This window comes from Loxodonta africana, chromosome 21 (genome assembly GCF_030014295.1).
Source record: "Loxodonta africana isolate mLoxAfr1 chromosome 21, mLoxAfr1.hap2, whole genome shotgun sequence".
NCBI lineage: Eukaryota > Metazoa > Chordata > Mammalia > Proboscidea > Elephantidae > Loxodonta > Loxodonta africana.
Genome location: NC_087362.1, coordinates 58,546,843 through 58,574,307, shown reverse-complemented (window position 1 = coordinate 58,574,307; position 27,465 = coordinate 58,546,843). Strand labels below are relative to the sequence as shown.

Below are 27,465 nucleotides of genomic sequence, written 5' to 3'. Positions count from 1 at the left end.
CTCAGTCATGGAGTATCTTTACATTTTTGGTTGGCAATATGGACTTTGAGAAATACTATGTGGGAATACATGGTTATCACAAAACTGGGGGGGGGAGGGTTCTTGAGCGCCATGATTGGTAGGTGTGTGTCTTTCCCACCAGTCATGGGTAGCAGATGCATTGCAGAGTGCTTTCTATTAGGTGACATGAGGAGTCTCTGGTTTTCTAAATAGGACACATACACACACAAAACAAAACCCACCAGGGCTCCCTAACTATCACACAGGAAACAATAAATATGCTTACAAGGCTTATCTAGCTGTACAAAAGCCAGAAGAGACAAAAGGTTTACCCATACTACCTCACATTTAAGCCTGATACCCCAACTATTTTGCATCAACAAACTTTTTTTTTTGCCTTTCACCATTACACAAGTTCCCCCTGGAGGGCAGCAAATACTTTCAGTTGGAAAAGTAGACTCCCAAGACACCTAGGAGGCAGAAAAAGTGGGTGGGCAATCATATATTCTAAGGATCCTGAAAGGGCTAATTAACCTGTAGGTTGCTGCGCAAATCCGACAGAAAAGTGACCGGCGATCGAGTTTTAAGATAGGAGTCCAAGTCCTTTTTGAACTGAGGTGGCATCACTCCAGTGAAATTGGTGAGAATCCGAGGTGCAATGTTAATTTCACTCAACATGTCCACCTACCACAGATAAATTCAAGAATCACAACCAGAATCATTTGTAGGAGGCTGATATCAAAATGTATCTATGCCAGGAAGTGGTAAGATTGCTTTTTTTCCCCTAAAGCTATACACATTACAAACGTCTTTAAGAGTAGAGTTGCCATATTTTATTGGTTTGATATGTCTTTAGTCAATTTTTTTAAAGGGGGGGGGGCACTGGCTGTCATTACTGTAAGAATCTAAACAGAAAATAAAAGAAACCTCTCATTCTATATGTAATGTCGTTGTGTGCTGTTGCATTGATTCTGACTCATAACAACCCTGTATCACAGAGTAGAACTGGTGCATAGAGTTTCCTAGGCTGTAATCTTTATGGGAGCAGATTGCCAGGTCTTTTTTCCCACAGGGCCACTGGTGGGTTCAAAACGCCCACCTTTCTTTCGGTTAGCAGCTGAGCACTTAACCATTGCACTACCAGGGCTCCTTCTGTATATATTACTTATCTAAAATAAAGTAGGATAAGTATCATTTCTGGAGAGGTCTAGTTTGCACCATTAACTGATTATTTCTTCTAGACTAGGATTTCAAAATAGGAGTCCAAGATGAGATTTCTTACTCATCAAGAGCCCAGTCTTTAAAAGAAGCCCAGCACAACAAAGAAGACATCACATACTTGGTACTTAAAGAAATTCATGTGAAAGAAAAGAGTAGAAAATACATTAAAAATTATAGTAGCCATGTTAGGGTAGTTTGATTTTAAGGAGTCCCTTCTGTCAGTTACTTTAACAATTTAAATAAAATACAAGCATTGAAAAATCATCTCTGAAACAGCAATGTAGGGGTATTACAAAGGCCTGTTTGTTCTGCAACTCTCTGCCATACAGAGGTCACTCAGCAAATGCCTGGCCCAACAGCTAGGCTGAGGTTCTATAAATATAACTGAGTTTAAGACAAAGATTAAGATAAAAACAGCAATTACATAAATACTGAGAGCCAAATTTAGGAGCTGCAATGTCATGCCTGGTAGAAATAACAAACATGATTGCTCCCCCATAACAAAACACTTACCATCTAATAAAATAAAATTGGGGAGGGGGATTTAAGGGACCCACTTAACAAAGAAAGGGCTGAAGTAGTAGGAATTAAAACTTCCTTGAGCTAGCTGCATCTTTACCTTCAGATTAGGAGTGAATGGGTCTGGGAGCCTCATGTTTCTTGGGAAGGCACTCAGGATCAGATTTCTTAGCTGGATACAATTAGGTGGGATCACATCACAGAACCCATAATGGTAATCACAAAGGAACTCTGGGAAATCATGCAGAAGAACCAGCAGCACTCTTAAAGTGCCCTGTTTTTAAAAAAAGAAAAAGAAAAATATTAGCTGTTTCCACACTAATAAAACAGGAGTAAAGTTTTTCCTATTATGAATTTGACTCAAATAAAAAAGGCAAAGTATACTTCAATAACAAAAAAAACTGTTACAGGTTTTAACCAACACTATCACAGATGATTTATCTTGATAAGGAGTTCCTAAAATCAAATTGAGGCTCTTAGCAAGGCCAAGATGGCCGACTAGGCTCTCAATAAAAGGTTAATCCAGATCACTCTAAGTAAGCAGAGGAGGAAGACAGCAAAGTAATGTATGTGCTTAGAATGTTCCAGGAAACAGAACGCAAGTGCAAGGTCTTCAGAAGGAATGTTTTGCACAGACGGTCTTCTGGAAGGAGATAGGATTAACTGATAAGAAGAAAAGGCTATTTTTGAAATGTCTGTGGGATTAGTCATGCCTAACTTTGTGTATAAAATGTTCAGAAAGGAGCTTTTTGTAAATTCTTCCTACCCCAATTCAAATTGTTACATTCCCAATAAAACTCTTTACTTTTGCTTTCAATAGACTCAGAGACTTTTGTTATTTATGGTATCAGAGTTGTGGGATTTGAAGGTGCATTACTGTCAGTGATCCCAAAGAACTGAGGACCGGGCTACAGTGCCAACAGAACCATTTTGGGGCTCACTGTCTCCACAGCATCTCAGGAGTCATCCCCAGATAAATAACCTCTTGAATTTGAGCTCCACTTCTTTTTGAGTAAAAAAAGCCCCTGAGTCTTATTGAAGGATCTGGTGCCTTCATACACGTAAGTGAATTTAGTTCCACTCTGTATTTCTACAAGTCTGTTTGGATTTGTTTCTGCAGAGACTGACTCCCTCATCATTGGAGGATCTAAGTTGATTGCCTGGAGTTTCAACTTTGTTCCCAAGGGAACCCCAGACTCCGTAAGCCACACACACACACACATAAAACCCATCCTTAACGCAGACCTCCACCAATGCTATCAAAAAGAGGGAGGTGCCTCTAATTTGAGAATGAAAAACCACAAACAAACAAGAAATGGAAGGCTCACAAAACTGGGAAAATTTAGACTCCCATATAAGAGCTTTCTAGGTCCCCAGCACTGAGAACACCCAGTGCAAAGAAAGAGAAACAAAGAAAAAAATGCTTCAAAATAGCAGTGTCGAGCAGCCCTGAAGAGACCTTAGGAGGCTCTCTCTAGAATGTGCTGATAACTGTCCCTGTTAAGATAGCCAAACAGCAACATAGCCGCAGCTGCAATGATAATAGGAAAATTAAAATGGGAGGATTGTCTTCTTGTTGCCAGGCAATCAGGCTGGACCTGTGCTACTTGCACTTGAAATGGTGGAGGTGTGGCTCCACAAATGACCGACGGTTCTGCCAACTTTGTCCAGACCTTATGACTTTCAGAAATAAGACTGAGGATTAAGCCTAGGTGCTTCTGTCACCAGGGAGGACCAAAGGCCCCATGTTACAATTAAGGTTCAATGAGTCTGCATTTGTGCTGTCGTCAGAGAATTTTAATGATCAGCTTTAATCAAATGGTCTGAATAAAATCTCTCCACCTGAGGCTCTGGCAAAATTAATGTGTTTTTCTAATCAGTCTCATCCAAAAATTGCTATACAGGTATCCCCCGCTTTTTGAAAGTTCGCTTTATGCCACTTCACTTTTACAAGACCGACATTAGTACCTGTTCTAACCAAAGGAACTTCGAAGAGGATTTTCGCTTTTACGAAAAAAGGCGGAAATAGCGTTCAGTGTTTGTTTTGCAGTGAGTCGTTTGGAGGTAGCGTGCACCCTGATCAAGAGTGGTACCAAGCTCCTTCCCGGGAACTACAGGCAGCATCTCAGCTTTTACTATATGTGTTACCTGGTATGATTTGGTAGGTTATTTTTGGGTCTGGAATACTAAAAAATGTTTCCCATATAAATTAATGGTAACTGCTTCTTTTGCTTTATGCCAGTTCTGCTTAAGAAAGATTTCACAGGACGGCTCTACTTTCAGATAGCGAGGGAAACCTGTATACATTTTTAAGAAACTAGGTTGGGATGTATGTAGTATTGTATAAACCTGGTTTCTGAGCTGGACTCACAGATCAGTGAGTTTATGTAGTTTTTCTGTTTCATTTTGTTCTGAAAGTCTGCCTCTAGTCTAGAGCTCGGTATCTGAGTTTCTGTATCAGGTTGAAGGCCATGGCTGGTGTTTTTCACGGAGCGATTTAAAAGCTCAGTTCTTACCTCTTCCAAGAAAACTACGTCTTGCACCTGGGCTTTTAGTAGCTGAGAAACTTTGATATAAGTCAGTCTATTTGAAAAGTACACTGAAAAAGGATAGATTATTTTGACTGATAAAACAAAGCCTTAAAAAAGGACAAATAATTCTAATTTTTTTTCTCTAAAGGATCCTATAAAGCGTGCCAATGACAGGATTATGAAAATATAATAATTTCCTACCTCCGGATGGTATTATTAACTTAGATTATAATAACCCTTTAAAGAGCTTTTATTTAAAGGTTTATAAATAATTGCTTATATAAGTTCAATACTCCTACTATTCCCAGAAACTAATGCAAGTAAATTTGTTCCGACAAAAGTTTATATGTTTTAGAGTAGTATGTCAGCTTAAAAACAGTTTCCAAGATCTTTTTTGCTAACTAGGATAGACTGAGTATGCGAGATGGGTTTTGTTAAATGGAAACAGTAATTCTGTCCTAAGATAAAGACTGGTTGTTTCAGAAAACACAGCACACACACATACACAAACACAAAACCTGGATGGATATGGAAGGTTTTAGAAGGTTATCTAAGTTTTAACAGGTTCATTTTCAAGATTTTGGGTGGACTGCTGACGTTGAGTTGGGTTGGTGGATGTTTTGTTAGAGGCTCTTACTTTTTATGCCACATAGAAAGAATATGTATGTGTTTTTAGCTCTGGTACTGGATGTGTCTGCCACTTGCAAGACTGAACTATAAGAGATATATACCAAAGATGGGAAATTGAAGGGCTTATTAAAGAGGAGTTTGATCAAAATATGCTGCAGCTAAGAGTTTGATGGATTCGTTCGTAAGCATTTTTAGGAGCTTTGTCAAATAACAAAGAATTGAGTTTATCACTACTGGAGTGATGGAATTTTCTTTGATTACTAGGTTGAAAAGTTAATTTTTTTCTTTGTACAATCTGCCTCTAAGGCAAGGATTCAACAGAATAAATTCTTAAATCAAAAACCAAGCCACATTACAAAAAAAAAACACTGCTGTCAAGTTGATTCTAACTCATAGCGACCCTATAGGACAGAGTAGAACTGCCCCATAGAGTTTCCAAGGAATGCTTGGCAGATTCAAACTGCTGACCTTTTGGTTAGCAGCTGTAGCACTTAACCACTATGCCACCAAGGTTTCCCCAAGCCAAGCCGCATAAAAAGAAAAAAGCAGCTTTGGTAAAAAAGTTTTTACACCTTTAAGATATTTAGATATTTAAATAACTCAAGTACTGTTCCTCAGTGACCTATGATAAACTCCTGAAATTTTTGAAACTTCATGGAAAGCCACAAAATAATTTCTGTTTTATAAAAAGAAAATTGCTTTAAAAAAATTTTTTTAAAGGATTTACAATGTTATCAATTACATGGCAATGTTATCAAATCAGAAAATGTGCTTAATTTTAGGCTAAATATTACTAGTACATTTGTATAAGCTTCTAGAAATTTGTTGATGTTCTCTCTGTCCCTGATATGTTCTGGTGATACTTTGCTTAATATTAGAAAAAGTATAGTCATAATTGCAGTCTTTTTTTTTTTAAAGTAATGACTTGGAAACTATTTCTTTAATTTAAAAAGTAGCATTATCTAGGCCAGTGGTATTAACTGTAGAATTCACAGTTTACCTGTAAAGTTTTTACTACTATTCAAAATGTCTAGAGACTTGATAATTTCAGTATATACTATTTAGTATTATTCTATCTGAAGTGCTTTCAAAATAAGGTTAATTACCATGTTTAGAGACATTTTTGTCTAATTTTTTAAAATTGACTTTATTTAGATTTGCATTACTTTTGTAGTTAATTCCCATCAGGTCTTTTCACCTTTAAGGATTATTGTTGTTATAAGTTAACCACAGACATTTTAAAGTTGACATCTGCAGCTAAGTTTTACTTTGCCAATTTCCTGAAAATGTTTTACTAAAATATTTCAACAAAAATAAACTAAATATTTCTGGAACTCTAATATAGAAGCTGACAGGATTTTCAGCCTGCTACTGATCCCGAATTGCATGGAACCAAAATTAACTACATACAACTGAGTGAACTAAAAGAATTACTATAAGGTTTCTATGAGAATACTGCTGATGTTTAATGTTCTATTTTATGGAATAATTACTGGAAAGCCCATGGTCCTCCCTTATTTTGCCCATACTGACAACACATTGTTCAACCTGAACTGTTAAAATACGGTCACAGCTTAAAGAAGCCTTGATGACCAAAATCCAGACTTGCAAAATCTGCCTAACCTTACCCTGGGAGAGTATATGTATATATACACACACACACACCCACACATATATTAGAAAACACACTAATTAAAGGACCCATTAGAACCCCACTGAAAAGGACCATACCTAGTCCTCCTCACCAACCTGTGGGCCATCAAAAGTAGGAGTCAAACCCTGAATCCATCTATCAAAACTGAAGAAGGCCAAGCTGCCTCTGTAGACCAACCAGTCCTCCATGGAACTAAAAACCACCCTGAGATGCTCTGGAGGCTAGAAGCAGATGACATTTGATGTAGACAGGTAATCCCAAGATCACAGAACAAGACTCCATGCATCTTGCTGAACTTTTGGACTTTGCTTTATAACTGTAGCTATCCTTATGCTGTCGGCATTACTCCATACTTCTGGTCTCGTTCCTTAGTAATTTTATTCAACATGAAAGTCCATTTAAGTTTTATACTTCTCTTTCTAGTAATGTCTTCTCCTTTTTTGGTATCTTTAGTTGGTTACCCAAAAGCAGTGTTTATTGAATATGATTATTACAGACTGGATGAATTCTTTTGACATTATAATGTTAGTTACAGGACTTGTTAAATGTATTAGGGATTAGGTATGTAACTTTTGCAGTCATACTGCCAGACGCAAAGTTATGCAAAGAATTATGTATCTTGAGGAAATTCAAGTTTCTGGAACTTCCAAGCTTATGCTCTAGCACTCTCACCTTTTATATTGCTGAGATGTTGCTCCAAAAATTTCAGCCTGTCTACTCCATGCACCCCTTACCATCAGATCACGAGAAGCAGAGGGACTAAGCAATGAATGGCATGGTGAAGATACAAGATGGTGCCTGGCTACTGAATAAAAGTGTAGTAGTGTCTGGGGTCTTAAAAGCTCGAAAGCAGCCATTTATGTTACAAAAACCAAAACCCACTGCTGTTGAACCGATTTGGACTCACAGTGACCCTATGTTACAGTACAACTAAAATACCATGTAGAAGAAAGTGTTCTTATAGTGAGTGGTTTTTGTGATCTAAGAATTTCTACAGAAATTCTTGATCAAAGGGGGGTTATGATAGGTAGTTTCTAATATCAAACTGAGGCTTGCATCAAGGCCAAAATGGTGACAACAAGGCTCTCAATAGCAGATTAACCCAGATGACTCTGAGTAAGCAGGGGAGAAGACAAAAAAGCAACATAAGTGCTTAGAATGTTCCAGGAAACGAGGCAAATGCAATGTCCTTGGAAAGAATGTTTTATACTGATGGTCTTCTGGAAGGAGATAGGATTAACTGATATGAAGAAAGAGCTGTTTCTGAAACCTTTGTGGGATTACTCATGCCTGACTTTGTATATAAAAGCTCAACTTTATCTCCAGAAAGAATTCTGTAATTTCTTCCTGTGTGCTACCTGATTCAAATCGTTACGGTCCCTCAAAAAAAACTCTTTACTTTTGCTTTTGATAGACTCAAAGACTTTACGCTTCGACGTATCTAAATACTTACATGTAAAAATCATTAAAATTTAGGCTTCCGAAGTTTCTAGCCTTAAATGCATACACTAGAAAAGGCAAAACAAAAAGGAAAAAAAATGATGTACACTTCTATCAGCAGAAGTGGGAAAAAAAAGAACAGCTAATGAATACCAAATGAAGTAGGAAAAAAGATCAGAAATTAAAGAGGAGGAAAACGAAAACCTAAGAAGTGCAAATTAAATCCATAACTGCCAGAATGGCTAAATGAAAAACAGATAATAACAAGTGTGGAAAGGACATGAAGAAACAGTAACTCATATGCTGCTGGATGTGAAACTGGTACACACTTTGGAGAACTGTAGTATCTACTAAAGTTGAGCACGTGGATACCCTATTATATGGATACTGATTATGCAAGTATGTTTGGTTTTTGCACTTCTCTGAATGTTCGTTACACTTTAATAAAAAGCTTAGTAATGAAAACAAAAAATTAAATTTGCAACTCCCAGTTAAAAGTTTCTCAAAATTTTTTCACTTAAGTTACTTTACTTTATAAATTCAAATTTAATTACCTTATAGAGGATTTGCATAGGTTTGGTGAGTTCCACATTTCTAAGGAAAGGTGCTAAATATTTGAATAAATCAATCAGTAGCTGTGCATACATAGGCCATCCCTGAAAGGAAAAAATATTCATGAGCCATATTATACTCAGCTGTTGTTTTTGGCCATCAAAAAAGTTGCCCAACCAGCTACACTGTGACTTGATTACTATTTACTTCATACGAATGTAACTAGAGAATACTGACCAAAGTACCTCTATTAATGACTGATTTGCATTAAAAAGGAATGAGTATAATTATGGAGATAGGATATTTTAAACTGGCTCCAGAAATTCCAGGCCATGTCCATCCTTATGCCTGCAGCAAAATTTAACAACAAAAAAATGGGGGCGGGGGGGCAAGGGGGCTGAGGAAATTCCACATAGAACAGAAAACCAAGAGACTGATAACAACTGGGGTTTTTGTTGTTGTTTTTTAATTCCTTCTTTTAATCAAGTCCTGGATCTCAGCCATTTTTTTCCCCACTCCCAACTCCTAGCAGTTTATAATATGAAATTATAAAATGAATACTCTATTTTCAGCCAAACTTGGCCTGCTCACTGTTCACCAATCATATCAATTATGTTCATTCTGGCATAACTTTGAGAGTTAATTCACCAGTTTTTTTTTTTTGGCCAAGACGACTCCAACACATGGTAATCACATTTTCTTCTGATTAAAAATAAAACCCATTGCCGTTGAGTAGATTCCAACTAATAGCGACTCTTTAAGAGAGTAGAACTGCCCCACAGGTTTTCCAATGAGTGGCTGCTGAGTTCGAACTGTCAATCTTTTGGTTAGCAGCCACAGCTTTAAACAACTGTGCTACCAGGGCTCTAATCTAAAGGGCCAAATCAGGGTACTTTCTACTCATTTGCTATTTCAAGACTGGAGAGAAACTTCTCATATTAACTGTGCTGTACTCCCAAAAAGACTAAGAACTTGATCCTAATTTCTTCAAACAAAGCAGCCCAGTGACTCTCAACTTACTGTTAGAAAGCCTTTGGCATCAGGGATCCCCTGTAAAAAACCAGCAGGTTCCAGGACCTCATTTCTCAGATACTTATTTCAGGTGTCTAAGAAAGCACCCAAAGGCTTGAACTTTTTAACAAAACTCTTAAGTGACTGACATAGGTGTCCTATAACAAACTTGGAAAGTGACATCTTAATCACTGAGGAATGGCTTTCAGGCAGAGCAGTCAAGTACTGGTAAGTTCCCTGCTTACAACAGGGTTCAATTCTGATGTAAGTCAAATATTTTTTAAGTTTTCATAATTACTGCCTTTTATTATCAGTATCTTTATAAATCCAGCAGTGTTCTGAACAGTAAATCATAAAATTAAACATCTGAGAATGGTAACATCAGCAAATTGAGTGCTGCAACGTATTACTAATGATAAGAGGTACAGAAAAAAAAAAAAGATGGTTAAGTATGGTTCAGCGTAACTCAAATACGTCATAAGTCAGGGACTACCTGTATTTGTTTAAGCTTTTCTCCGTCACCTGACTCAGTATTAAATAGAAGAATTCCTAACTAAGCTCGGAAGAAGTTAACAATCGCTACTAAATGACTAAGAGAAATCTGCAGGCAGTGCTAACAAGCCCCAGCTAGTTATAAGTCTTCATCAGTAGGAGATAAACTGCAGCCACACCTTCTGCTGTGGTGTATGTGCTAGCATTCTCGCAATAAATATCCGGTGGGAGATTAGTTCAAGCCAGGCATACACAAAACCAGGAGCTTTTGTAGGCCTCAAGATGTGGAATGTATTGCTGAAAGAAAAACAAACAAACCCTTAGTCAGAAGCACCGTTCAACTTAAATATAACTTGAATGAATGCAATGTAAGTAGACAACATGCAAGCTGTCGTACAAATCAATATGCCTCAAATCCACAAGAGTTCTATTTCTCAAATTTTATTACACTAAACCAGTAACCCTTAAAAGGAAATCTCTATCAAAACCAACAATACTCACCAGAAAGCTGTAAGTGTCTGGAAATTAATGGTTTCCAAAACATGCTCCGGTGCATTGAGTTCCAAGAGCAGCATAATAAAGATTCGATGGTAGGGAAGCTGCTGAAATTCACTTTGCCGAACATCATGATCCTGTAGAAGAACTCCCACTACTATACCAAGAACCTGTAGACCACAATAATTTTAGCTTATAGTCATGAAGATAATTCACTTAACACAGTCAAGTCACGCTTTTTACCCTGCGTTCCTACGCCCCACATTAAACAGTACATACCAGTTGAATAAAAAACTGTACACTGGCGACCAAAGGGACCAAACGTTGATCTGATTTGGCCTGCAATGTTTACTTTGAATTTTAATGTCCTTGGACCAGACAAATGTCTCCATAAACGTCCACTGGTTTTTCTAAAGTTCTAGAAATCAACAATGGTCCTTCACATTTTACCATGCTACCACAATCGAATTATCTTATTTTTCTGGTCTGACATGAAGTTGACAAGTGACAAATGGTTATAAGCCCATTTATAATTACCTGATTCCAAAATCTAAGTGCATTTTTACACACTTTTCATTGTTTTAACATATTCAAATTTTCTAGGATTGCAAATAGTGTGTAAATTAAGAGAAAACTGTACTTTGTTCCCTTTCAGAAATTTCAAGTCAACAACTACAATGTCACTCACGCCAATCTACTGGTATTGGTGGACAGTTCTAGCCATCCCATTCCCAGCTTATCTGTGTACAGGTGACAAACCACGTACTAACTGAACGTCTTCAAGTGTACTCATAAACTAACATTAACACACTGAAACACATTATGAATTATTTTGTTTTTATTTTTGTATTTCAGTTAAGGCACTATTTTTCTTAAACTTGGTAGTTATGTTTGCATATTATCTATAAATTTAATTTCAGGACAGAAAAGGGGATGCTACAAAATGTTTCTGGGAGGGGCTTGGGCCTGGGTAGGGTTGAGAACCACTGATACAGACTTCAAGTGTACTGTGACTAAGGAAACAAAGGATTTCAGACCTTGTTCAGCAGATTGATCTTTGTGACAGTGTTGGTGGCCTCCCCTGAGTGCTTCACTAGCAGTGCAATGAGTCGGACAAAGGCATCCAGGTTGTGATAGCACTTGGCTCGGATCATGGTGGGATTGGCAGCAGGATTGTGCTGCTGCTCAGCCTGAGCGCGGTAACTGATTTCAACACACATTTCTGTACACAGACGAAAGAACCTTGTTATGAGGTCATCAGTCTTCAGGATTCCTTGCTGGTGCATCTACCATGGGAACATAACATAAAAGAGAGTCAATGAGATAATACACATGAATAAAATTCTTACAGCTTTGATATTCATGCTTAAGAGGTATTCTCTACGTGTTTCTATTCACATTTATAATTCTCACTTTGTAAAAAAGATGTCATTAGTAGAATGACTTCCCCACTAAGGAGCTGTACAGAGTTCCTCTTTTTTTAAATTTAATGGAGAATAGAGAAGATGGAAAATGAGAAAAAGATAAAAACATGGCAATTTTGAACAGGAGTCCATAGCCAAACAATTCAGAAATTAAACTGTATGAGTTAAACCGACTTACAGTAACCCACTAGGTCACATTAAGACATCCTGGACAATGTGTCTTTCCCACAAGAAGGAAACTACATTACATACATTTTACTGTCTCACAGAACTTAAGATAATTTTCACCAACTGACTCAACCGATAATAAAACTGGGTGGAAATTTTTGGAACTCTAACTAGCTTAACCCTCAAAATCAAATAATAATTTATACAAGATGTAGGCACTAAATAAAAATACCCACAGATCATATCCAGCTATTTTAATGCAATAAATTGTTACATTAATTTTAAATAAAGTTGAGAGGGCGAGTTTATTTAAAATGAGTGTCTACAAATTATATGACATTTGATCTAAAAGTAAACTTGAGCAGGAAAGTTACTTGGCTAATACACCCCCACACTGAAAAAAAAAAAAAAAGGTGAAACAATTGTTAAGCCTGCAGAGGGAGATGGCAGTCGGCACTTACTAAGCAAAGAAACCAAGCCCAGAAAAGAAATCCAGAGCGTTATCTTAAAAATTGTAAAACGATTTAACTGTCCCTTGATAAGCAAGGAAACAGCTGAATTAGTAGGCAATCTAAAAAAAAATTAACGGAGAGGAAGGAATCAGGACTCCAACAAGAAAGAAAACAAATTCCCAAAAGAGCTTTTGCAAAGGGCAACAGAGAAGAATAACACGTTATCTTTTTCACACAGAGAGAAAGCATGAGAGCAAATAAGCCAGCAAGAAGAGCTGAGACAGGTGCCACATCCATACCCATGAAATATAAATGCTCACAAAAACCAATTGATTTCACAATTTCTTCCATCCAAATCAGAAATCAAACTATAGACATTAGCTTTTTGACAGTGTGTGTTTTGTACTTCCCTGGATTCTTTTAGGGGACAGCTTTACTTAGTATGACTTACTAAGTAGCATTCATCTTTGAAAAGTAAATCTGATTTAAATTTTAAATTCCAATCATCTCTTCCCATTCAATTGTCATTTATCTGAAATTGGACCTAATCTGTAATCTTTCTTTGGTGGCACACCTAAGCTTTTGGTGTCTGTCTGGAGATATCTGATGGTCAATCTGAAAAAATAAGCAGATATCTCCCTCCCCTCAACAAATGTAACAGTGCTACTGAAGAGACTGTAAGGCCAGTTCAGGAAGAGTGCCGTTCCCATCAAGTGACATTATGATCAGGACACACTGACTTACTGGCCTTAGTCCCTCACAGTGCCTGGAGGCAGCCAGTGATGATCAAAAACAGAATGTTAAATTACACAATGATGCTCTTCCTACATTTTTGTCTGTTAACCCTGTTCACAAGTATTTCTGCCAAACCGGATTTTTAGCAAGGGTTTGGTTCCGAACACTGTAACTCAAAGTCCAATTTAGATTAAACTGAATGAAAATAAATACTGGGAACTATTTCCCAAAAGAACTTGTTGAGTTTTAGGTAGATTAAAAAAAAAGAAAAGAAAAAAAAAACCCCAAACCACTGCCATTAAGTCGATTCTGACTCATAGGGACCCTATAGGAAAGAGTAGGACCACCCTACAGGGTTTCCAAGGAGTGCCTGGTGGATTCGAACTGCCGACCTTTTTGGTCCACGCCGTAGCTCTTAACCACTACGCCACCAGGGTTTCCTTTAAGTAGATAAGCTACATAATTTAGAAAATAAAATAAAATGCTCCATCATTTAAATATTTCACTCTTTTTGTTTGCTTGTTTTGTTTTGACTGTGAGAAGATTTCTTATTGATTAGCCCATAACCCTATCCCTACTGGGTATCAAGCTAGTAAAATTACTACATTCATTTGGTAATTTCATTATTCATTATCCATTGTATTTTGAAGCTGTGACAGCTGGAAAGAAAAAACACAGATGGGATAAATATAACTATAATGGATGGGGAATACCGATTTTACTGCTTAGTAATCAACAATGAGAAAACAAATAGGCTGGATCAATTTAACAGAGAAAGGATGATGACACTTTTGGTTTGCATGAGTATGGAGGTAACTGTCTGACCACAGGTATATAATACTGAGCTTTAATACTGGAGGCATCACACCCTACTTATGTTGAATAAAAAGCACCTTTCTTTCCAAAAGCTCTACCTGTCCAACAAACGCAGAGAAAGCTTTGGTACTGTCACGGCCAGCTGCTGCTGAATGGTAGAGATTCACCCATTCCCTTAGAAGATACTCTGCCTTTTCCCTCAGGCCTGGAGGATCATCGTACTCTGAGGCTTGAGAGATCCCAGAATGCATCATAAAGTTAGGCCCTCCATGAGCACGATCAATCATTGCTTCATAGTTGGATCGCACTACTTCCATCAGCTGGGGCAATCTAGTACAATAAATACAGAGTGAAAATCAGTCTACTCATGGTTGTGATTTCACAGACATACAGTAGGTCAATTTCTTTATATAACAGAAACCTCAAAATGATAATCATTTTACTTTACCATTTCCATGTTTACACAAAACTATCCTTGTGCTTAAGAAACTCTGGTGACACAGCGGTTAAGCGCGTACCTGCTAACCAAAAGGTTGGCAGTTTGAACCCACCAGCTGCTCCATAAGAGAAAGATGTGGCAGCCTGCTTCCATAAATGTTACAGCCTTGGAAACCCTATGGGACAGTTATTACCTGTCACATAAGGTCCTATGAGTCAGAATCGACTCATTGGCAAGGGGTTTATCCTTGTGCTTTGCTGCTTTCATGGTCTCTTCATGTCTGCTTACTTATGAGAATATTATGCAAATAACTGACCTCAGTTAAGCCACTTCTAGACAAAAAAATTTGCCTGTTGAAATGAAGGTGATGTTTAGAGTCAAGAAATGTCACTGCATGCCTGCTATGTGCTGTTGATTTCTTAAAAGTTATTTCTCTTAATTCTCAACAGAAGTATTTTTTTCCAATTTATACAAGAAACTGAGGTATAGGGAGGATAAGTCACTTGCCTAAAATCACAGAAACTTTAAGTGGCCAAGCCAGGGCTTAAACACAGGGCTTAGACACCAAGTCAGAGTATGCAATACTGCATGCATCGCTCTACATCGGGTAGCTGGGGCAGTTAGTTAAGCTTTCATACTTCAAGGGGCAATATTAGGCCTCACTAAAGCTTCCCATATGGTGTAGATAAAGCAGTTATAACAGGAAATGTTAGTAAGTCTGTACTTTCATTTCAGGAGACTGCTGAACACACAGGGATTTCATCCTCACCCTTCTGGAGCATTGCCTCTGGAGTGAGCATTAATCCTCATAAGGGTTTCGATGGTGTGGAACAGATCTGCCTCAGTAACATGGGCAACACTCCTTTCATCCACCAGCAGGATTTTTACCAATTGCATAGCAAATGCCACCGCCATGTAGTTTAAACCATTCTCCATTGACTGGCAATACAGAAAGCACAATGTAAGAATGGCAATACTTACAGCTAACATACTTCCCAACTAAGAGAGTCCCTATTTCTTTTTAAGTAAATTCTTTTCATACCTGAGCTAGGTGAAGGTCATACTGCTGCATATTAACCAGATGATTCCGAATCAGCAACTCCACAGCCTCCACATTATATTTATATTCATCCCGACACTCAATTAGGCACCTAGAAAAAGTCAGTATTTTTGTATTTATATAGGCTTAACCATACTGTATCAGATAAAACAAAGGGCCCATTTTATTCCATACAGAGTTAGCACAAATTAAGAACACCTTCAGAGCCACGTGCAAATCAGTATAAAAGTTTCAAAACAATCAGAAATAAACACAGGTAGTCCGTTAAATTCAGACTTTGGTCTCAAAGCCTAGAAAACAGAGGATTTCATTTAAAACATCTAAAATTTTTGTATATGGAACATCACAGCTATGACATCATTAAAATCTCTTAAAACAAATGACCTACAATTTACTCCCCAAAGGAAAATACTGATTTTCTGTACCCACCATAGGGAGAAGGTGGGCACCAGACGAAAAAAGGACGACATTCAGCAATTCTCATCACTCACTATTAGGAATTTCAAAGGTTCCATTTACTTTCCGGGGAAAAAAGGGAAACCTCTGGACATAAGGCGATGCATGTCAAAAGGCAGTCCAATAATTACTATTCTTCTATGATGCTCACTGACCTTGTGATCTGTTTGTTACACCATGGAGATCCATATGCCCGGCCATCCTGCAGAGCTTTTAGGACCAAGAGGTGGCACTCCCTGTAACGCAGCAGTAGGTCAGCATCAGCACCACTCGTAGCATCTAGCAGGCCCTCTACAGCCTACAGGAGAGAGAAAGTACTTAAAACCATGGAAAATAACTCACCCCAGCTGTCAGTGCCAGAAACCAAACCTTAATGCAAACTACAATACAAAATTCTTAAAGCCAAAAGTTAATAAGCTCTCCATTCTCCAAATACTTTTTCACTCACCTAACACACAAGCTCTAAGTTCTACCTAGGTCATGCTCACTCTGTGTTCTTCACTGTTATAAAAGGCTCCTCTGTCCCTACACAGTCAAAATCCAAGGCTCCCTACCTACATCCCTTCCCAAATTGCCCAGGTACTTGGATGAACTTTCCAACTTGTCCTTCAGAATCTAAAGGGCTATTTTTGAGAGTATCTTCAGTAATAATTCCAGGAAACCTTTCCCTAAGGAAAAATAAAGACTTCCCATTTTAGTATCTGTAAGTTCCATGACTACCCCTATTCTGGAGAAAATCACCTGCTTATATAAGGAAAACTTAATTTTTTAAAAAAGCATCAACTGCATAAATAGGTAGGTAATGGTGCAGTATTTACAAACCCAGCTTCTCGTAAAAGTAGCAGCTTAATAACCAACCTTCTGAAGCAATCCAAGAGCAGCTATGGCATCCCGAGAGTTTCGAGATAATACTACAACCTCCAAAAGACTTCGAAGAGCTTGAGCTTGAGGATTCATAGCCAAAGTTGGTGGGATGGCGTGTAGATGCTGCTCCAATTCTGTAATGCACTTATCATAAATCTGAGCTACATCATCTGTTGCCCAAGCTTGCTATTTTAGAGAAGGATGACAATAAAAAGAGATAAGCAAAAAAAAAAAAATTTTAATGTTTTTTTAATTGGCACATGCCTATTGGTTTGTTTACCTTCGTATTTACTTTTTTCATCAAAACATGATGTGGTTCTTCCATACTCCTCCCTGAACTATTCAGCCTTAACACCATTAGGTGAGGCAGTGGAAGGCAGGCATGGGGGAAAGGAGGGTTTCACATGACAATGGGAAGCCTGGAAGACACCGCCGTAATCAAGTGACTAAAAAGAGCACCATCACTAGTGAAACAGACTGAGGGCATTTGTGGCACTATGTAAGCCCTTTACAACTTACAATATTCCAAACCATGGAAAGTACAGTACTCAGTTCCACTGCCAAAGCCTGATATAATAAGAACACAGCAGCATCTCTTCCGTGATATTACCATCAAAGATGCATTACTTGACTCCGGTCATGTGAAAAAAATCAGACAAACACATCAGGCTGTTCTAGAAAATAACTCATCTATCCATAAGCTTCAAGTGTCAGGGTCATGAAAAATTGAGGGAGATTTAAAAATATGACAAGTAAATTAACGCATGGTTCTGAACTACGTCTTTTTACTATAAAAGTCATTACTGGCGAAATCTGAATGAGATCTAACTAAGGATTAAAAAAAAAAGATGGTAGTAATGTACTGTGCTAATTTCCTGATTTCAGTGGTTTACTGTGGTTAAGTAGGAGAATGTCTTTGTAGGAAAGACAGCACAGACCAAAGGACTCAGGGGTGATAGGGCACCAGGTCATCAATTTACTCTTGAATGGCTGGGAGGAAACTTTTTTCCCCAAAATTCTTTGTGTAAAATAAAAAGGGGGGGGGGGGGACCATGAGGATGCCATATAAATTCCTCTAATTAGGCCAAACAGAAGAGTTAAATCAACCTCATGGATTTATTAAAAAAAAAAAAAAAAAACCCACTGTCTGTCGTGCTGATCTGATACAAAGAATAACTACACTCAACAACTGTGGGTATGTTTTTTTTCCCTTGTAGCTTAAAGTCCCTGAAAACAAATAATACATTAACTGGTAAAACATTCCAATTAAACTATAAAACACTTAATCCAAGGCAAGTATTTACCTTCATGGGCTGAGCTAAAAATCCTGTGGGCTGACTTAAGTCATTTGTAGGCAAAAAGCCAGGCACATTGCGTGCAAACTCTTCATAAACAGCCAGCTGTTTTGGGTCCACACCACCAACCTTGGAAGAAGAAAGCCTATTTTAAGAATATTCGCTCCACAATCAAAGGAAGCTTTTTTGAAAGTGGAAAATTTTCATGGGAGTATCACAGTGGTTCTGAGAAGACACACAGCAGTCATTACAATATGAAAAACAACAGCATGAATGTTCGCACAGGCAGAAGAGTTCAGAAAGAGCACTGCTCGTTACCCTGAATCCTGTCACAAACACCTTCATTTATATATTTATTTTTTTTGCTGGAAAATGCCTCAAATTGGACTATGCCAGTGTAATTCTCCTTTGAAGCTGGCAAAAGTTACTGGATTTCTCACTACCCTGTTAGGACAGTAAACAACTAGCACTAAAAAGACAAACAGCAGAAAATGAGGCTAGGGAAACCCAAGCTGGGAAACATAAAAATAACTAACAGGTACATGAGCTCTTTTCAGTAGCATTTCATCAACTTTGTGGGGGAAATCTAAGAAATCTAAGCTATTTCCATACCTGCTCCACAGGCAGTCTTTAATGAAATACAACTGAGGTGAGCTGCTTCTCGGAAACATTTAACTGTATTATCCTGGTGAGAAGCTTCAAGCTATAAGAACATTAGAAAAAAAAAAAAAACAGGGATGGGGTGGGCAGACAGAAAGAAGCCCAAATGCTCACTTTCAGTCTGATTTGCTCTGGCATCCGCTCAGCTTGGTATGTTAATACAACAGGATCACAGTACCTTCGCCCTTCTTGCCTGGCATGTTTTCTCAGCTCAAATTCCTGCAAACAAAAGAAATCACTGAGGTTCTTGTTATGAGGCACTTTCTTAAACAGAAAAAAAACAATGCTTAAAAAGCAAATGCTAAACACTTACAGTTGCTAATCTCTTGTCCATCTCAGGGCCTGCTTTTTCTACTGCAGTCTTCTGAATAAAACAGCAAGCTAATTCACAATTGTCCTGAGCTAACTGAGCAGCCGCCTGATCCATCATTTCCCTTTGCTGTGGGGATGCAGTCTATTTTAAAAAAAAAAAAAAAAAAAAAGAGGCATAAGGGTTTCCATAGATAGCTTCAGATGGTTACACCTGCCATGCATTAAGTCAAATGAGCTATGGTTCTACTTAGGACTCATTAGCTATAACCCTTAAAATAGTCTAACAATCAATTTCCTCATTTGTAAAATTAGAATACCACTTGCCCCTAAGCATCTTATCAGGTTAAGATGGTGAACAATGCGAAAATAATAGTTGACAAAGGCATTATTAACCAAGACATCTGAGAATCAAAACTAATAACTGAGTTACTTAGAGAGTCTGTTTGTCGTGCACATACAAAGTCATTTAAATAATTTTCAATGCTAAAAAATGCTCGTTTCTTCAAAGCAACAAATATATGGGTAACTACTATCTGCCAAGCCCTGTATGTTGAGCATGTAACAGGGAGGAAAAAACAGGCATGATCCTTCACCTTATAAAATTTACAATCTAAGAGGAAGGAAGACGTCAAACAAATAAGGTGCTTATTAGAATAAGTGCTACTGCCTACTACTACAGACCAAGAAAAAGAAACTCTAGCAGACATGCAGTAGTGAGTTTTGTACTACCAAGGAAATAATCAACTTACGCGAAGGGCCGAGGCAAAACTGTTCTTCAGGTTGGTGGATATGCTCATAAGCAAAGGTTCCCTGCAAGTAATCATGGCCATCCCAGCCGTCAGGTTCCGCATCATATGATGGGCTGCTATTCGCATTCGGGATTCCTCAGAATCCAGGGCAAAATCCTTCCTGACTATTTGCTCACAAGTAGTCATGGCAATCTTAATTGACCTATCCACCACAGGATGGACCAGCTCTTGCACAGCCCGTTCAATTGCTTGACGAACACACTGCTTTAACTGTGGATGGGTCTGGAACAATGGAATCTAGGTGGGGCAAAACAAGTCAGCAGCTCGTTGAGAAAAGTGAACCCAATTTGTACTGGAACTCATACCCATGATTTTGCAATTATTTCAAGGTTAACCATTAACTTGCCAATTTCGAGTTAAAATTAACCAATGAAAAGAACTTAGGAAATGGGCTATACAGAGGAAAAAGTATTATGTACACCCTGGATATAGGATAATAGACATGTCTTAGATTTTTTTAAAATTTCAGATTTAATGAGCAAAGTCTTCACCACGAGATGCATTACCTACTTCCTGCTTGGTCCAAATTCGTGGCTCAAGCACTCCTAAAAAACTATGCCTTAATACTCACATTGGTCCCTTTAACTTATTAAATTTGTTTAGAACTTAAAGGTAGAAAGTGTTAAAAATACTCATGATGAACACATAAAAGTAATCAGATTACAGAGTAATACGAAGGAGAACCACAATTTTTACATCTAGGATTAGTTCAGAAACTAAGCACTACAGCTGTATATTAAAAAATGAAAAGGCCAGGTTAAAATAAAATAATCTCTTTAAAATCCTTCCAAAAAAAAAAAAAAGTTCAGTGTATTAATGTCAGCCCTGTACTCGTGAGCATTTTACTTTCTAAACTGCAGACATCATGAAAACACCATGTACTTGAATCCAGATTAAATAAATTGAAGATAAACAATAAATTACCAACCTGATTCTATAGCATAAATATACCTTTAAATATAGGAAAAAGGAATGATGGGAAGCTTAGACCAGACTGCTTCCCAGAACCAAGCCACGACAACTTAACTAAAAGTGCGAAGTCCTGCTTCAAGACCTTAACCTGGAAATTTTATATACACACACAAAGACCTGCTCAGTTCCAGCTAACTGCCCAAAAAAGTGGCTGAATATAAGGCTGAGGTGACATGATGAGGAAAATAAACCACAAAAAGTTCTGGTACACACTAAGGATATTCTGACTTGCATAAGGAATTTTTAGAGACTGGTTTTAATGTAGCTGACTTAATTTTTAATATCACAGATTTGTATATGAGGAGTCAATATTAATGATGTCCAGTTACAATTAGTATTTTCAGGGAAGGAAAAAAATAAAGCCAACTGTACTACACAGTATTTCTTGATCCCTGTTCTCTGCAACAAATGCCTACAACCTAGGACACCAGAGGGAAGGGGAAATGAGAAGGGAAGGTGACCAAACAGTTCCCTTGTCACAAATTAGGAACTGGGGCCATGGAAGTGAGGGCACTTACTTACCGTTGGGTTTAGAGTAATGTGCGGTGCCAGGCCTGCGAGGGAATACACATTGATGTCATGGTAGCTATACTGTGGCTGTGGTGGAACAGTGGCTGTACAGGTGGTGCTGGTAGCTGGTGTTGTAGAAGTTGCTAAATATAAAATCATAAAATAAGAGCTAAAAAGAACACATTTCTTGGCTTTACTACATAATTTAACTGGGTATCAAGTGGTAATATTTAATGCAAACCAACTGGATTACTAATTGGATCACAGGTTATTTCCTTCCCACCCTAAATTATCACAAGGGAAATTGTGTTACTAGAACAGAGGTTTGGGCAAAGCATGTAAAACTATGTACATGGCAGTGCCCCACAGCACAGAAATCAATGAGGGGTAATGCCACATTAGCAGGCCCAGGCCTTGTAGGAATAGCCTATATTACAGAAGTTTATTCTTAACCTAGGTTATTCCCTGATTTCACCTGGAGATTTTCAGAAACTGAGGGCTGGGAAAGAAAGAAAAGCAAGTTTATTCTAATCATACCTCTCATCCCAACCCTCTCAATTCAGTTCACATAACCCATTCCCCCTGAGAGGTCTACCTGGTCTGGCCAAACCCAGGTTCAGAAACAGCACAGGTGAACATGCCATGCAACTGGTTTCTGAAGCCTCAAACCTACTTAAGAGATAACCCTGCCTAGCTGTGATATAAACAACTGACATTTAGTTAAGAATACCATACGTAATGCCAGAATGCATGAATAACAGCGAACATCACTCTTAATTTAGGAGGCTCACCAAAAATTATAGTTTTAGCAACATAAAATGTAGAACAACTATAAACTAGCTGTATACATGGAGATGTACCATTTAAGAGAACATTCTGGTAAGGGAAGGGATTAACTAATCACACTTACTTGTGGTTGTGATGGGAGGAAGTTCTTCTGGCTGCTTGACATCTTTCTTTGGAGCAGAGAGCTGTTCATCCAAGTTCTTTAGGCGATCTTTATCCTTCAGGAGGTTGCCAGGTTTTAGTTCATTGATGTCTAATGCAAGGTTCTTACAGAGGACCTCGATCTCGAACTTCAAGTTCAACTGCGTAATTCCAATAGTTGATAAGAATTTTAAAAAGAAAAGTCTTAGCTTTATTCCTAATGTACTCTATTCTCACCCAATTATTATCATGCATTCCCTAAAATACTGTCTTTACTGTAATTTTTAATAATATGCAGGCAGAAAATGTTCCAAGGAATAAAGAAGCAACAAATTTACCTTTAAGTCATGTTCCTGATGTAGTTCAGCTAATACATTCATAATTGCCATTGTCCAGGGGTTTGGTGGCCTGAACACCTAAAGGAAAGCTATTATGTTGAGCTGTTCAAAAATCCCCTTTAATTTGGATTATTTAGACATTTAAATAAATGGGTTATTTAAAACATTTAAGTACTTATACCTATGTGACCATGACAAAAACTCTAAGCCTTCCTATCTATACCAAAACCCAAAGCCACTCATTAGAACCAGAGTCTTACTATTTTACCTGGCTTCACAAATTGGAAATCTAAGTTCCACTAAGGAAACCTGGCTGTGTGTTTATAATAAGTAAAGATATAATCTCCTGATCCTGTGCTAAAACAAATCAACTCTTACAAATCAATAAAATATTAAAATCTACTCACCACACTACGAATGCTAGACTCTAAAACTTTGGCAACAAAGGGCACTACATAGAGCAATTCTTGCTGTCCTTTAACATAAGCCTCTAGCAGCAAAGATTTTACATCCAAGTCCTAGAACAAGAAAAATACTTTTTAAGCTGAGAATATGTTACAAAACTACTCACAAGGTACCCAAAGAAAGGAATCTTGCCAAGCTCAACCCAGAAATAGGGATCAATGTACATTTGACTTAAGATTTCCTAAAAAGAAGGAAGGTGACAACTACATTTTGCTGGCTTTTCTTTATCCTCTTTTTCTTTATGGTACGGTACTCAGAGCATGCAATTAGGGATTAAAAACGTGCCAAACTCTCATAAGAACCGTTTAACAATGAAAATGGCCCCAAAGTCAAGAATTTCAGACATACTATGCTATGTAAACAGTTTCAAATTTTGTATGAGCATTCAGCTGAAACTTACAGTGTGTAGGATGGGTTTATTTTTAGCTAGTGTGATCATTCCAAGCCAATGTCCCAAGTTCTTCAGCAAAGAACGATCTGAGAAGTTGGCTGCAGCTTTATCAGATGTCAGGAGCACCTAAAATAGTGTAGGAGTAAAGAGAGGTATGAAAGTGAGATTATGAAAGAACGTACTCTACCAAATGTTTGAGAAAATCCCCTACCCTTCTTTACAGATAAAAAGGATGTCACCCAAGAAGCCCATCAATTCTGAGAACATGCCACAAAGTAGTCTACTCCATATATTATAGCAATATTATTTTGCTCTGTGTTCATTACCCAACAGTAACACTTTTACTTTAAACAAATGAGTCTTTGCATTTTATTTTTTAAAACAGGCGATGCAAATTCATGGTATAAATTTCAAAAGTTATATTTTTCCCAGAGAAAAAATATTTTAAAACTCTGATAACTTTAGCTAGGTTTGAAGCAGAAATCCAACTTCAAATCTCTTTGTAAAGCTAATCAGTTAAATTCAAATGAAGACTACAGCTACGCTTGTAAGTCCTTTATGGCAGCAGGCATACAGCAGAACACAATAAGGCCACCAACTGCAATCTTTATGCATTATCCAGGTCGTTATACATCTCTGGCAACAACTAAGTCAGCTTTGTGAAATATGGTATAACATTGCTTACACACTTCTTTTCCTATGTCTAAAAAACCCAATCCATTTCATAAAGTTTGATTTATGTTATTTCTCTTAATTCTCCAGTTCTTGTTTTCCTAAGGGGGAAACGAACCATCACAGAAGAGTGCTTTGAGCAACACACACACCTAATTAATTTATGGCCATGCTTAAATTTTTGTTTAAAACAAGAGACTTGAGATTTTCGCTTCAGAGTATCTGGAAGCTTTCACGTATCTCAGTCGCTCCTGGTATCAAACAGATCAGATAACTGAAGCTGAACATAGTTATGTTCCTTAACTCCATACAGCAACAGCAGAATGGCACAGAGTCAGCTGTGCAAGAGGAAGAGCCAAGGAATTCTTTAGCACTACAGCGTAACCAAGAACGGGGAAAATTTCCATTCATTGGTTTAAATATAGTGCTGGTTCCCAGCCAGTATGCCAAGTTCTTCCACAAAGAACAATCACAGGTTATGCTAAGTTGAGCTTTTTTTTTTTTCCTAAAAGTTATTCTTCATAAAAAATATAAGTAATGGTTTGGAGATTAAAATACTTAAATGTGATGAAACAGGTTTCACCTCATCACTAAAAATTTAACCTTAAAATAAATTGCTGAGAATCCTAGAAAACAATTCCACAAATAGGTTAAAAATCTAGAGACACTGGGCACGTGAATACCAGAAGACACAAACAAAAACATTCGCTTTAGCACTGTTTATAACAGTGAAAACTATTAACAACCTAAATGCCCATTAGCAGTATACATCCATACAATGAATCTCTATAAAGTTGTATTGAAACAAAAAAGGGGGAGGACTCAAGCTAAGAGCATACTGCAAACAATATCTGGGGTTTGGGGGAAGCCAATTAATAAAAGATACACAAAGGGTGATGTCATATATAGTTTTAGAATATGCAAAGCAATGTTATACTTTATGTACCTACGACAGGTGGTAAGGATATAAAGCCATGCGAGGAAAGCTGAAAACAAACTCAGAATAGTTATTTTCAGAGTAAACAGTATATAGGTTATGCCTGTAAGATTAAGTTCTTCATGAAATTTAGTTTTACATTCAAAACAAAGCTTAGAGCAATTTTGAGATATCTTATATAGACAACATATAGAGAAAACAACAAACCCTCCCCCAAAACACACACACTACCTATACAATCAGGTATTTTCAAACTCAAAGAAGTAATGACAGGAAATATAAGAGCCAACACCTACTTTGATGTTTCTGTAGGTCTCATTCAAAACCATCTTGTTAAATTCAGGATTCTTCAGCGTGTCAAGGAAGTTTGAATACAGGCTGTGAAAGTTTGGCTCAATACTGACTCTCTTCATAACCAGGTATTGTGAAACCCAAGGCATAAATTCTTCCTTCACAGTTTCCTTTAGCTCTTCAACCTAGCCAATCGATATGACATGAAAAATATATAATTATAATAAAGGTTTTATTTATGTGAGCAATACGACAGTAAATGGCTCCTTACAATATTAATTAGATGTTAAATCAGTAAATAATGTCTTTGCCCCACATCAGAGGGATGCTCCAAAGTATGTTTAGTCTAAGGTAGTAGAGTCATCTCTTCAATTGGGTGACTAGGACTGAAACATCTCGGGTCACTGTCAGCTTTGAAATTAGAAAACATATAGCCCCTCACCCCATCTCACTCAACCCTCCACTTAATCGAAAGATTCTAACAGGTCTAACACTAGAACTACGTTTTCCTAAATTTTGATCTCTAGAAATCATCTTTAAGTTTGAAACTTCTCTTCAAAAAAAGAATGCTGAAGGCCGCAACTAGTGGAATTTCTCCCCCAATGAAGTACGCTGGAATTCTGAAAGACGGTACTTGCATTACATCTTAAAACCCACTTGTTTGGGCTAATCTTATTGACTAAAACTTGCATTTCCAAGCACCGTCCTAGCATATAATCTTAGGGGGCAAGCATATTTTAAGGCAGTTTTTCAAAGGTCTACCTCAGCTATTCAGCCTAATAAATGCTGTGAATGATCTCTAGGAGGAGATGCTGAAGTGCAGATAAAATCTTCCACGACCATGACATCATGTGGTTAATCTCAAAGACTCTATAGCTCACTGCAAAACAATATATTTTAAACTTGCACTAACTAACATCCATAAAAACCACAAACACCAGCTTGCCATCCACTTTCCCTTCACTTTGATTCAATTACCTCTAACTTTAAAATGAGTACTAAAAAAAGGATGCAAAGGAAGGGCCAAGTTGGTGCAGTAATCAGACCCTTCCAGTAATCCCTCTTACAATAAAGGCCGGAAAAAACAAGTGAAATGATTATATTTATGACAAGCTAGGAGCCCTGAACATCAAAGACAATGTCAGAAAACAGACTGAGCAGCAGGGGGAGGGACAGACAGTACAGAAGCGGAGAGAAGTTGCCAGACCTGAATCACTGGGAACCCTCAGGCACTATTTCCTGGAGCAATTGTAGCAGGGCTGGTGGTAGCGTTGGGCCACAGTTTCCTCAGGGAGACACAGCAAGCCACACAGCCTGCTCACACCTCCGGAACCAGAGAAGAATGGCACTCTGGGCAAACGCTAAGTACTTGCTTATATTTGACCATGCCCCCCACCATCAAGCCACCTTCAGTGGCTGTTATTTCCCTGGGCCTGAGATAGGTCCTGCTGAGCATCCTGAGCCATTCTCCTGGCCCTGGAGAAGGAATAAATTCACAGTTGGGGGAAAAGATAATCTCCCAGCTCCACTACCCTGTGGAGCTCAGGACAAAAGCAGCTCCTGTCCAGGCATAAACGATCCATAGACTTTCAGTAACTTTCCCCCCTGTACAGGCCTCTGTGGGCCTATTTCAGGGGAACAGACCATTGCTGGCAGCCTGCAACTGTTTCAGCTGTACAGTGGAGCGGTGGGTGTTTGATGTCTGACACCACTTTGCCTATTAAATGGGGTCCTCACCTGCCCACATCAGGGGCCTGAGGACTGGTGGCTCTACTCAGGTCACCCAGCCACCAGCGACAGATGTCCAAGGATAACTAGTACCTCCCAGGCCTCACAACCAAAAGCACTGGATGCCCACAGTCCATCAGCAGAACCCATCCACCTGTGTGCGTTATGGAAGATGGACACACTTTCCTTCCAGAAACTC

At 38.1% G+C, this 27,465-nt stretch overlaps 1 protein-coding gene and 1 non-coding gene across 11 annotated transcripts in view; both read right to left on the bottom strand.

Moving 5' to 3' along the window:
- Positions 1 to 27,465, bottom strand: part of CNOT1 (CCR4-NOT transcription complex subunit 1) — a 119,911-nt gene that overhangs the window by 4,305 nt on the left and 88,141 nt on the right. For 6 of the 10 annotated variants that reach the window (XM_023556517.2, XM_023556518.2, XM_010596691.3 and 3 more), the window contains 21 exons: positions 25,544 to 25,723; positions 23,648 to 23,764; positions 23,190 to 23,300; positions 22,783 to 22,860; positions 22,428 to 22,605; positions 21,530 to 21,660; positions 19,976 to 20,272; positions 19,228 to 19,368; positions 19,029 to 19,133; positions 18,264 to 18,383; positions 16,954 to 17,145; positions 16,251 to 16,393; positions 15,622 to 15,730; positions 15,349 to 15,518; positions 14,218 to 14,470; positions 11,583 to 11,831; positions 10,552 to 10,715; positions 10,230 to 10,347; positions 8,550 to 8,651; positions 1,841 to 2,014; positions 535 to 684 (listed from right to left, as the gene is read on the bottom strand). In XM_023556517.2, the coding sequence (XP_023412285.1) occupies positions 535 to 684; positions 1,841 to 2,014; positions 8,550 to 8,651; positions 10,230 to 10,347; positions 10,552 to 10,715; positions 11,583 to 11,831; positions 14,218 to 14,470; positions 15,349 to 15,518; positions 15,622 to 15,730; positions 16,251 to 16,393; positions 16,954 to 17,145; positions 18,264 to 18,383; positions 19,029 to 19,133; positions 19,228 to 19,368; positions 19,976 to 20,272; positions 21,530 to 21,660; positions 22,428 to 22,605; positions 22,783 to 22,860; positions 23,190 to 23,300; positions 23,648 to 23,764; positions 25,544 to 25,723 (3,282 nt within the window). Of the gene's footprint in view, positions 1 to 534; positions 685 to 1,840; positions 2,015 to 8,549; positions 8,652 to 10,229; positions 10,348 to 10,551; positions 10,716 to 11,582; positions 11,832 to 14,217; positions 14,471 to 15,348; positions 15,519 to 15,621; positions 15,731 to 16,250; positions 16,394 to 16,953; positions 17,146 to 18,263; positions 18,384 to 19,028; positions 19,153 to 19,227; positions 19,369 to 19,975; positions 20,273 to 21,529; positions 21,661 to 22,427; positions 22,606 to 22,782; positions 22,861 to 23,189; positions 23,301 to 23,647; positions 23,765 to 25,543; positions 25,724 to 27,465 lie in introns of those variants that run through there. The other 4 variants (XM_003417028.4, XM_010596693.3, XM_010596692.3 and 1 more) reach the window with 2 other exon arrangements.
- Positions 24,601 to 24,739, bottom strand: LOC111752582 (small nucleolar RNA SNORA46). Its single transcript, XR_002787476.1, has one exon. It is a non-coding gene; the product is annotated as a small nucleolar RNA SNORA46 (small nucleolar RNA).